This window comes from Triturus cristatus, chromosome 6 (assembly GCF_964204655.1).
Source record: "Triturus cristatus chromosome 6, aTriCri1.1, whole genome shotgun sequence".
Classification (NCBI taxonomy): Eukaryota; Metazoa; Chordata; class Amphibia; order Caudata; family Salamandridae; genus Triturus; species Triturus cristatus.
In genome coordinates, this window is record NC_140589.1 from 767,263,721 (window position 1) to 767,276,069 (window position 12,349).

General features: G+C 41.9%; 1 protein-coding gene across 1 annotated transcript in view; it reads right to left on the reverse strand.

Annotated features, from left to right (window-relative positions):
• Positions 1-12,349, reverse strand: part of RFX6 (regulatory factor X6) — a 432,357-nt gene that overhangs the window by 54,522 nt on the left and 365,486 nt on the right. Inside the window, exon 17 of the mRNA XM_085609250.1 lies at positions 6,833-7,348. Coding sequence (XP_085465376.1) covers positions 6,833-7,348 — 516 coding nt within the window. The remainder of the gene's footprint in view (positions 1-6,832; positions 7,349-12,349) is intronic.

Sequence of the window (12,349 nt, forward strand, 5' to 3'; positions counted from 1 at the left end):
GTAAAAGTTAGGCTATTATGTGAAACCCAGAACTACGTGCTAACATCCTGTGTGTCTGTCAAGTATGTATTCATATATAGTGTGCATGTAAAGCCTATCTAGTAGTAGGATTCTGTGGGTACAAGAATCTGAGTACTGAAGTCAGTGCAATCCATTGCCCCTGGTTTGAAATGCCACAACATTGAGGATGTGGACAAACTTATAAGGCACTGTCTTGCACTCATTCACAAGGGTGTAAAACCAGACACTGAAGTGAGGAGGATGGAGATGGGCTACCTTTAGGAATGTCAGAAAGACTTTGTCAGCAAAGCACCTCTAATTAGTTATTCCCGAGTGTTGCCATCTGATTAGAAGGAGAGGAGTGGGACTGAAGTTTCATTTGTGCAAAGTTAGGAAATTCACAAATAAGGCTTGCCCTTTGTCTATCCCTGAAGGCTGATGAGAGTCAGCTGCAGAAACCTAACACTTCAATGTGCATTGTCATGGGTGCTCCAGCCTGGAGACAGCCCCAGTGCTACTTATTGTTTGAAGAATAACAAAGGCTGTGTCTGGTGAGCTGCCTGTGAGGGACCTTTAAAGAAAACCACGCCAAAGTGGTTCTGACGTTTAAGACAATGGATCCATGTACCCCATCTAGAAAGTGTGTATAAATGTGGGATCCTAACCACCCCATTATGCTCCAGTTCCATGTTCTTTATGACCAAGGAAGGGAGTTCTCCAAAGAGTACTCAAAGGACTGCTGTGTGGGCAAAGATTGTGTCTGTCTGACAGCAAGGTTCAAGAGATATGGGGACATGCAAACTGCCCGAGAAAGGGAAATCAGGAGTGACCCATGCTGCAGTGGATATCCTGTTCTCTCTCTGCAGCTCCCGTCAAGAATCACACTGGCCAAATTAACCTCCATCTGTTTTGCTGCACGATTCATGCACCAGCTCAAGCTGAACTGTAATTGCCCTACTATGTCATTCTTACACCAGTCCAAGTTCGGGTAAAACTGCCTCGCTGCGTGATCCATGCACAAGCTCAAGGGAAGCTTCAACTGCCTTACTGTCGCCAGCCTAATGGCATCTGACAGTTTTCTGAAGATGTCGAACACGGTGATGACATGAGCTACGCCAAGCCTCACCTGTGACTGCGGAGGGCTTGAGGCTGTTTTCTACCTGCTACAACACCATTGTCCGAACAATGTGAACTGATTGAGTATTTTAACTTGTGCAGGACCTAATCTGCACTTGTACCTAATTCATGCTCCTGCCAGGGTTTGTAAGTACCATGGTCACTAGGGAGGGAGACAGAATAAAGAGAAAGGAGAGGGGTGTAGTCTACAAGGGGGAATTGTCATCAGGGATATTACCCTATTCACTAATTGAATTGTGTGCTATTTAGTATTGCGTGTGATTGAAAGTACTTTCTTTTTCAGCAAGTACTCAGCTGGATATTAAATTATTTTGTATTTTGGTTGATTGTTGAACTCTGTACTCATACCCCCACACTACCTCCCTGAGACACCTATGATGTCTCAGCTCACCCTCGCTACACACATAGTCAAGAGAGGAAGGGTTGTACTTAGCCCACTTTACACAGCCATAGTAGAAATGATCCCAGGACACAAGTAGAAAACAGCCTCAACCACAATGGTTAGGGTCCAGTTGCCCTGTCCTGCGTGTGTCTCTACCCCCCTAACAGGGTCTGAAACCATGGATGGTGTTACCATGACTAGATGTTGGGACCTGTCTCTTCAATAGCCTTCTCCATGATATAGGACTATATTTTCTGTAGTGGCAGGACTATGATTTACCAATCAAAATCACTTGGGGAACCTCATAAATCTGGAGGTATTCAAGTGTAATAAGGAAGTATAATTCCCCTAAAAATCCTTCTTCATGGGTGTGAATCTATAGACAAGGCCTGTGAGGAACAGTAGACCTCTAGCTCGCCAATCACAGTTGGAAAACGGTAATACTGTAGCCCTTGTCCATTAAAGGGACAGAAGCAACAATTAGAAAACAAAACTTGTCACAATGCAACAGGACATTGAAGAGAGAGCGGGCAGCGATCCCTTTGGTAGCTGTATGTTCCATTGAAACCTGCAGCAGACTGGAGTGTTATCCACTTTGCAAATAGATAGCAATCCATTTTGGGGGATGGTATCACATCATTGGTTTTTGAACGCTATAGCAGTCATTCATATATGACCTTGCTAATCACTAAATAGGGGATACAACTCTTTAATGTCCCCTTTTCATTATGAGGTGCAAGAACACTGTGAGTCACAAATCCATTAGTGACACACAGTGGCTCTGTAGTACTTTGAAAACTTGTTTTCTGCACTCAAAATCTGCACATTTTTCACAGCCCCGCCTTTCAAGTGGAAAAACATTTAATAGATCAGGCCCAAAATTCTCTTAAGTGGGAGAATGGGAAGGTCCGTCAACTCAGAAAAGCTAGGATTTATGTATGTATGTATGTATGTATGTATCTATCTATGTATGTATGTATGTGTATGCATATGCATGTATGTGGTATTTTTATAATGTGTAAAGTCATATAATTGAATTGTGGCACTCTGTGGTAACCGTATCGTGTTTCTGTTGTATTCAAATACAGCTGGTGTAGGGTGCGGGTGGGTACCACCCTCCGATCAGAGGCGTGAAATTCAAAGTATACGGTTTGGTGTTTTCTTGAACAGGACCAACGTCCCCACTTAGCACTCCTGAATAAATTCCATCCAATAATTAATATTCCATCATATCATTATAAATTTTAAATGAAAATGTATTGATTTGCTAGATCCGTTATTCATAAATCACATTCATCATGTTACATAATCACATGTGAAAGCGTAAATTAAATATTCATTTTGTTGAACAGATCCCATTCAATAGATCCCAATGCATTTCAGGACAAGCCCTTCATCAGGGGAAGGTAGCCTAAAATGTAATCAGAATACCAATAATCAATGATCCAAGAAACACAGTTAATTTTACTGTTACAAGTATAGTGAAAATCCCTAAAAAACCACAAGAGAAACCATTCATTCAAGTTAATTTTTCTTTCAGTCACTTTAACATTTAGAGGATCTTTCCTTCCAGTTTTTTGGACATCATGGTTTCTCTTGTGGAGTTTTAGGGATTTCCACTATAGTTGTAACAGTTACATACACTGTGTTTCTTGGATCATTGATTATTGGTATTCTGGTTACATTTTAGGATACCTCACCCTGATGAAGGGTTTGTCCCAAACTGGATTTGGATCTATTTAACGGGATCTGTCTAACAAAATTAATATTCAATTAATATTTAATTTACGTTTTCACATGTGATTACGTAACACAACAAATGCGATTTATGAATAACGGATCTAGCAAATCAATACATTTTCATTTGAAAATTATGATGATATGATGGAAAATTAATTATTTGATGGAATTTATTCAGGAGTACTAAGTGGGGACATTTGTCCAGTTCAAGACAACGCGAATTGGATAATTTCTATAATGTGAACCATTCTCCCAGGAAAGGCTGTTGCGGGAAATCCTCAAGCGTCCTTGAGTCACAATGAAATCCATCAGGTAGGAAGTAAAAATAATCTTAGAAGCAACACATTTTCCACCAGTCCAAAATAGAACAGGCTATAATAGAAAGGAAATTACAAATTATTCTCAAGTCAAGACAACCTGGTTAGAATAGCAGCTGCTTGCTCTATCAAAGGGTTCTGTCGAGAAACATTTTCTGGGTGGTAGTAGGCTCTGATGGAGGACTTTGAAAAAGCAAAGTCCTTGCATTGATAAGGCTTTCTCTTCTCCAGTTGCCTTTTTTTAAACAAGAGAGTGCTAAATTAGTTACTGGTGCAAAGTATATATACCAAACAGTCTCACAAGCTAACAGGCCAATTTGACCTAATTTCCAAATTATAAACCTAAACTTTCATTGGGCAATGCTGGCAAATCATAAGGTCTTGTAGTTTATTTGTCCTTATTCATAACTGATTTGGCATCCATTCCTCTCATCCTCCATCCCACTGATAGTCCCTATGCATTCCTTGTCTGCATCTTTGAGACAATGACTCAAGGTGTCTTGGACTCTTTTACTGATCTCCATCTGCGACCTCTCAGTTAAATCTTCTTTTCCTGATGAATACAATAGATTCTGACACCCCAACTTCCAAACATGCATGCGGCAAAGGATCATACAGGGAGGCAAAAGTAGACCTATTCTAGAAGCTTCTCTTCAATTTTGTCATGGTTCCGAGCACATTACTGCTGCCCGAGGGGAATCGGGTTAGCGATCTAGGCTTCGAGAGGTGGAAGCGGAAGTCACCTTGCCTCATTTCCGGGCGGACGCGCTTAACTGTCGGGTATCCCGGCTGCCCCAGCGCCTTGGATTCACGCCGATGCCGCCGCCGAAGATACGCTGATCCGGATCACTCCCTCCTTCAGGTATCGACCCTTGAAGGGTTTCTCGTTATCAGGGGTCATTGGGACGACTGTCTGCTGCCTGCCTTTCGCCAGTGGTGCCCCCGTAAAAGCCTTGTCCTTTACTCCAGCCACTTGCACACAAGGGGTGTGTTAGGTGGGCTGGGCTCCTTACTGGCCATCTTTATTATTTGCGCAGGAGCGCTGGTTTTCTTATTTTGTGGTTCACACAGACAACAGATCGGACTGGCCAGGATTGTATTTCTGCGCAGGCGTTTTACAAGCCTGTTATACATTGGTGGGCGCCTTATTCCTCGTTCCTAGCCACGGGCACACAGGAGTGTGTTGGGTGTGGCTACGCAGGAGTCCTACTTTATTATTTGTGCAGGAGCGCTGGTTTTGTTTTCTTATTTTGGTTCTCACACACTGAAGTACTTCCCCGTGCGCCCATCCGCAGATCTGCAGATTGAGTACGGGCGCAGGGGTGCTGGTGTCACCTGCCACGGATGTCTCCACGAGTCGCACCACAGAGGTAATCCCGTGATCAGTGGGGCTGGCACTACTCAGAGTGGTGGGGAGGTTGGGAATGCATTAAAGTAATAGTGTTCCCTTATCGCCCCACACAGACCAGTATCGAGGAAGACTTCCGAGACGTAGTGAGACCCCCTGACTTCTTCACCATATCTGGCTTCTACCCCTGGTACCCCCTCTATTCTAGTCAGTATTCACACCCAACTAGGGTGAGGTGGGAGACGGTGGTGGTAGTTCTTGTCGCCTCTGCAGGATCGCCTCACAAGCGGAAGGTAAGACTTGGGAGGCTCTGACAAATTTTAGGCAATGACTGTTCATAAATAGTAAGGTCTCAGGGAGTTTGTGTACTCCATAGAAGGTGCACATGTTAGTATCCAATAGCTTGACAATGAATAAGGGAATCCCTATCCTTGGTGTATGCATTTCCTAGCTCCTGTTGTGTCAAGCAGTGACCATGCTAATTTTGAGCACCCTCCTATTTTCATGGAAAGGTAAACAAATCCTGAACACACCTCTATAATTGTATCCATGTCATTCACCTGATTTATAAATCTTCTTACATGCTTGTCCTTTCCATTTAGAAAGTCATTAGGATTCATAGAACTAAAACACCCAAAGTCACAAAGACAGGTGTTATCTAGTGCACAACGTATGCTCTGAATGCATAAGTTACGCATTTGTGACCTCCAGGTTAATAGATGGAATAGTGAGATAAATGCAAAGCATATGTAGCACACATCTGCACAGTGGTAACTTTGTACATTTTCACCAATACTGTAGAGCTTTCTTCACACATATAAGAGCTTCTAAATTTACACCCAAATGATCCAGGTGGATGCATTCACTGCAGAAATTGTGGGAACATGCATCAATTTATTCCACTTCTAACAGATCCATATTGGAAGCCAATGCATTTAATACAAATTCCATCAATAGAAATAAGAAAAGCGGTAGATGTTTGTGGTATCTCTATTTACTTAGCACTCAACATGCAGAACATCTTCCTTGTGTTCTCTCCACACACGTATCATTAGGGACGTCTGGCGTACACCAGGAGTGTATGTAAATACCATACATTTCCAGGCACAAGTTCTGAAACTCAGGTTTCCAATACATAGCTGGATGTTTTGTGAATCATTCAGCTAAAACTCTTTTCAGTGCATAGATGTTAGTAATCCATCCCACAATTTATGACTTTTAATGTGAACTTTAATCTCTATATCTATGAAATATTAATGATTTATTACATAGAGATCAGTGTGTGTGATATGTCAAGTCTGCTAAACACTAGCTAGATAATGATTTCATTAACACCACAAGGATTAACGGGTAAAATGTCCACCCATTGAAGATTTAAATCCATGTCTTGCAGGTCTTTGGGTTAATGCTCACCCAACTGAGATATCCTACCAGTTCCTAGACCTGCCTTACTAAACAGCTCTGAAGATTATGTGGAGAAAATTATATCATTATTTTTCCAAACATGGTACACCCATACAAGGACATCTATGTATCTGAAAACACAAGACAGACCTTTTGAAGAAGATCCTTCCAGTCCAAAATCCATACATCATTCTAAGACATCATCTCATTATACATTTTTCTTGAGACATAAACATCAGCTTCCCAAATTAATTGAACATCTCTTAAACGTAAAGCCAACATCAAAACCAACTACCTCCTAGATTATGCCCAATAATTGGAATTGAATTCTTGCTAATACTTGCACATAAGTTAGTGTCTATTAGATGATAAACATATATTAGTAAGTAAAACATGCAACTACATTATATTCATGATATCCAAATACAACATAATACAACTGATTATCAAATCATGCCATACGTAATGATGCTGGTGTCACTGAAAATTGTAAAGCGTACATACCACTGGCACTATTTGGAGAATATGTTGGTCCTCCTTGGCAGTTGCCTGGCATGGAGTTGTTCAGAAAACTGAAGCCCCCTGTGTTCAAAAACTGCATGCTGTGTGTATCCTGTGCGTTTGTAGAGGACGCGTAGTCGGAGGAAGTCCTGGAGTTGTATGGTGATACAGCACAGCTGTTGCTGAAAAAGTCTCTGGAAAGCTGCTGCTCACTTAAAGGAGTGAACCGACTGTTCTCTGATCGATGTTGATAGACTACTGAATGGGGCTGGGCCTGAGCCCTGAACATTGCCTGGTAGCTTGAGCCATTGCCATAATAGTTTTGATGTGCTTGAGACAATGTCTGGAAAAGTGGATCAGAGTAAGATGAACACTGAGTATGTACAGATAATCCGGGGCCTACACTGGAAGGCCTCCCGGCCATTGGGCCTTGGTTGATAACACTGCCTCTACTGGCCATGGCAGGAGATATCGGCGGAGTCATTAGATGCCCAGTACTTTGTGACAGCTCTACCTGGCCTAAAGAAGCAAAGACGAATGTTAGAACAGTATATTTCAATTGCATGACCTCCATCAATCAGTTTATCACAAGAAAACAGCATTTGCCAAGAGCATGTGTACTATTAGCAGTGGTTTGCATTATCTATTGTTTCTAAAATGAGTATCCTTCTGTAATATTTGGATTTGTGATGAATTAAATAAGTGATGCCATGATACATTTTCCAAAAACCAGAAACATTATAATAAAACTGACCATTTATTTATTCCTTTTTTAATTTGTGTTTTTGTAGCACTTCCCACAGAGGGTATTAAAGATAGAATGAATGCTACTTGGTCACAGTTGTAAATGATGTGCAGCATTAGATAGGCATGTGTCTTGGATATGTATGCACAAATCACTGAGCAGTTAACAGTTATCAAGGAACTACTGTTATAGGACCATGTAGACAGTTATGAATTTGTCAAGCACATAAAAGGTGATGGAAGGATGCTTGCAATAAGTCTAAATGCTGGTAATCCTTTGTGGTAGCATTCCAACCCATCATTCCTTTGCCCACAATGCCATCTCAGTTTGGACCCTGCCATATGCATATCAGCCTTGATCCTGCTCCAATAGGAACAGTTCAGCCTGATCTGCGAGGCCAGCTCCTCCCTGAACTGGAACACAAGCAACACAAGTCTGGTTTTGCCTTGATTGGGGTTCTGTCCTAGGGTGCTTCTTAAGTGCATCCAAAATTGTAGGTTATTTTACTAATTTGGACACTCCAAATATTAAGTAGATGACACATGTATGTATACTTAATATATGGAGTTTCCAAATATGTAAAATATCTCATGTAAAATACACCCTAGGATTAGAAAAAAGCCAATATATTGTCAATTGGGGCAGGATTCTGACTTTTTGAAAACAACCATAAGGATGGACTGATTTTGAAAACTATTGAGAGGCATTCAAGTGAATAATCACACAAGGAATACAAGATTTGAATAGGAAAAATCAGTGACTGTAACAACTGAATATATAATGGTATAACACAAACAATTACAAAGCATGCTTTTACAACGTGATTTTTACATCACAACTACCATTACCTCGCATGATTTTACAACACATGCCATTACAATGCATTTTTAAAACTAACATTACAACACATTCCATTACAATGCATACCATTACAATGCATACCATTACAATATATAATACTTTTAGGGCAACAGTAGGGTAAGTGTTGGATTGTGTAGGGGGAAAAATTACTATTCTCTCTCCAATAAGTGCAATAGTAGGGTAAGTGTTGAATAGTGTAGAGGTAAAAATGACTATTCCTAATCCAGTGAGGGCAACAGTAGGGAAAGTGTTGGATAGTGTAGGGGTAAAAATGACTATTCCCATCTACCCCAAAACCCATACCCACCCTAAAACTAAAAAAGCTCTATTACTTACCTTATAATTCGTTGTAATGGCATGCTTTGTGGTGGTATGCGATGTACTGGCATGCGTTTTAGTGACATGCATTGTAATGGCATGCGATATAAAGGCAGTTGCGTTGTAACAGCTGTTTTGTAAAAGCAGTGCGATGTAATGACTGAGTTGTAAAGGATGTTTCCCATAACAACTATGTGTTATTTATGAATTTATGTATTTGTTGTCTGCATGTTTGTATAACGTTGGCTATTTGACCAATATATGTTTACAGATTTGGCAACCCAATACTTAATTAAATCAAACTTAATTTGCATGATTTACTGAAATAATTTGTGCACTTCAATAGTGAATTATTATCTATTGTTGAGTCTAAATAGAGTGCATGATCAATCCCTATAGAGAACTCACTTTATATTGAAAATGTAGATGTCCAGGTTCACGTAGGGTTATTCGGGCAATCCCCTTAACCTATAATGTGTTCCATGTGTTCCATAGATTGGTAGTACGACAGGATAACAAGGTGCAATTTGCCAGAATGGAAGAAATCAGACAAATTAAGTGAAGTGAAGCACAGGTGCGTTTGATGGGTCTGCTCCCACAGGGTGATCAGGGGCAAGAGTTGCGACAAGGGAGAGGGGGGTATCTGTCATGTATTAGGAAGTGGGAAGACACAAGTAATGGAAACTGGGAGAGACATCTAGAGGAAGTATTAAGGACATTTGTTGTTAATACTTGGTTTGGGAAAGCAATCTTGCAGAGTATAGCCCATCCAGACTGATGAATATTTGCAGAGGCGTCTCAACCATTAAGCCATGGCCAACATGATTGCGGAGTCCATGGGCAGGAAGTATGCCTTCACTGCATGATAAACACCATATGCTCTACCAATTAAATGGATTGTGATACTATGTAGGCATTGCTATGGTAGGGGGCCACTAGTGTTGATCTCAGTATAGGAGGTAGGATTAGAATGTCCATTTTGAAGGTGGACCAAGACTGATTTGCTTGTGGTTGGTCCCTGCCTATAATATAGCATAGGAAGCAAAACCAATGGAATGGAAAGTGTTACAGAGCAAAGCCAGAGGGTGTAATTAATTCAAGGTGACCACTCAATGTATTTGTCTTCTTCTCAGTGAGTCGCACAAAGGTTTTTTTTGGGTACACCTACATCTGTACCCTGCGGATCACTATGCTTTAGGAGTGCAAGATGTCCCTCATGGATGAGGGCCAAAAACTTTGAAACATGTCTGGTATTTCTTGTATTTTTATTCAGAATGGCTGCAATTTAGGTGATTAGGCTGAACTATTCATTTTAGAAAGATTCCTAGACTGAGTTATGTTTGGTTGGTCATTGCCTGTAATGCCAATAAGAGCAAATAACATGATGGAAACAATACTAGTTAGAGCAATGTGATTGGTTATAATTAATTTAAGCATTTCATTAATAACATAATTCTTCTATTCGATACATTTATTAAAGTAGCATGGTTGCATATCCATGGAGTCATATAGGTCCATAGCTTGTAGTATAACAGCGTGTCTCAAGAGTTTAGCCCACGCTATAATGTTGATGTCACAGAGGGTTAACTTATCTTAATTGTGTGCAAAAGTGAAGGGAATGCCATTATTGAGAGCATCTTAAACGCATACCATGTGCTAACATAAATGCAGCCAAGGAATTCCAAAGCAACCAAGACATATTGCTGGAGTTTTCCATTACCTAGTTAATCAACCGAGATTAGGGACATTTTGTAGAGAAACAGGACACCCTGAAGTGACAGGTTATACAAAAATACATCATTGATAAGTATGGAAGCTTCTATTAGGATGGTTGGAACACTGAAATGGTTCCAATGAACAAGAGGAGAAAATAATCATCTGCCTTACCAGGACAAATAGCCACAACACCAGAGATTAGACCCAACTCGGATAAACATATCAAAAAGACGAATGAGATTAATTGCCAGCTTTTTAGGTCTCGCCTAGCGACGCAGCGCATGCGCTGCCCGCCTCGGCGAGACTTGTTGTTGTCGATTTCTTGGCCGAAGGAGGAAAGGAGATGTGAATGTGTGCACATCGCCAGTCTCTCCCTGTCTCCTGCTGGCTGTGCCAGCGCGGACAGGAGATGTACACGAGCACCGCAGTCAATTTTGCTCTTGGCGTTCTCGCAATCTGTTCCCTCATGTGAAACGGTCCAAAATGTAATATTGTCCGGGCATGAGTACGTCTTTAAGGAGGGTGGAAACGGAGAACAGAATCACCAAAAACTGTTTGCGATGCAGGGGAATGGGTTTCTGTAATTGAGAGGGGTTTGCGCATGCGTAAATGTACGTTATTTATATTTGTTTCCAAAAATACCCATATAAGCATGTGAGAATGTTGAGATTTACAAAGAATTCCACAACTGGCCCCACGAAAGTGTGATTGTCATCATGGTTTCTCGGCAGTACTCCTACAATCCTCAGCCAATTCCAAAATGTTGGAAATTTACTCCTCTGTGACTTTTCTTCAGAATCGACCCTATATCTGTCGTAACCAGATCAGCAGAGGCGTTGTAGAGCCAGAGAACCAGGTCAGCAGAGATGCCATAGAGCCAGAGAACCAGGTCAGCAGAGCTGCTTTAGAGTCAGAGAACCAGGTCAGCAGAGCTGCTTCAAAGTCAGAGAACCAGGTCAGCAGAGCTGCTCTAGAGCCTAAGAACCGGGTCAGCAGAGCCGCTCTAGAGCCAGAGAACCAGGTCAGCAGATCTACTTCAGAGCCACAGAACCAGGTCAGCAGAGCTGCTATAGAGCCAGAGAACCAGGCCAGCAAATCCACTCTATAGCCACAGAACCAGGTCAGCAGAGCTGCTTTAAAGCAAGAGAACCAGGTTAACAGAACCGCTGTAGAGCCAGAGAACAAGTCAGCAGAGCTGCTTTAGAGCCAGAGAACCAGGTCAGAAGAGCCATTGTAGAGTCAGAAAAAAAGGTCAGCAAAGCTGCTTTAGAGTCATAGAAACAGGTCAGCAGAGCCGTTGTAGAGACAGAGAACCAGGTCAGCAGAGCTGCTCTAGAGCCAGACAACTAGGTCAGCAGAGCTGTGGTAGAGCCAGAGAACCAGGTCAGCAGAGCCACTGTAGAGCCACAGAACCAGGTCAGCAGAGCTGCTTTAGAGCCAGAGAACCAGGTCAACAGAGTTGCTGTAGAGCCAGAGAACAAGGTCAGCAGAGCTGCTTTAGAGCCAGAGAACCAGGTCAGCAGAGCCATTGTAGAGCTAGAGAAAAAGGTCAGCAAAGCTGCTTTAGAGTCAGAGAAACAGGTCAGCAGAGCCGTTGTAGAGACAGAGAACCAGGTCAGCAGAGCTGCTCTAGAGCCAGACAACTAGGTCAGCAGAGCTGCGGTAGAGCCAGAGAACCAGGTCAGCAGAGCCACTGTAGAGCCAGAGAACCAGGTCAGCCGATCTGCTTTAGAGCCAGAGAACCAGGTCAACAGAGCCGCTGTAGAGCCAGAGAACCAGGTCAGCAGAGCTACTTTAGAGCCAGAGAACAAGATCATCAGTGCCGTTGTAGAGCAAGAGAAACAGGTCAGCAAAGTTGCTTTAGAGCCAGAGAAACAGCT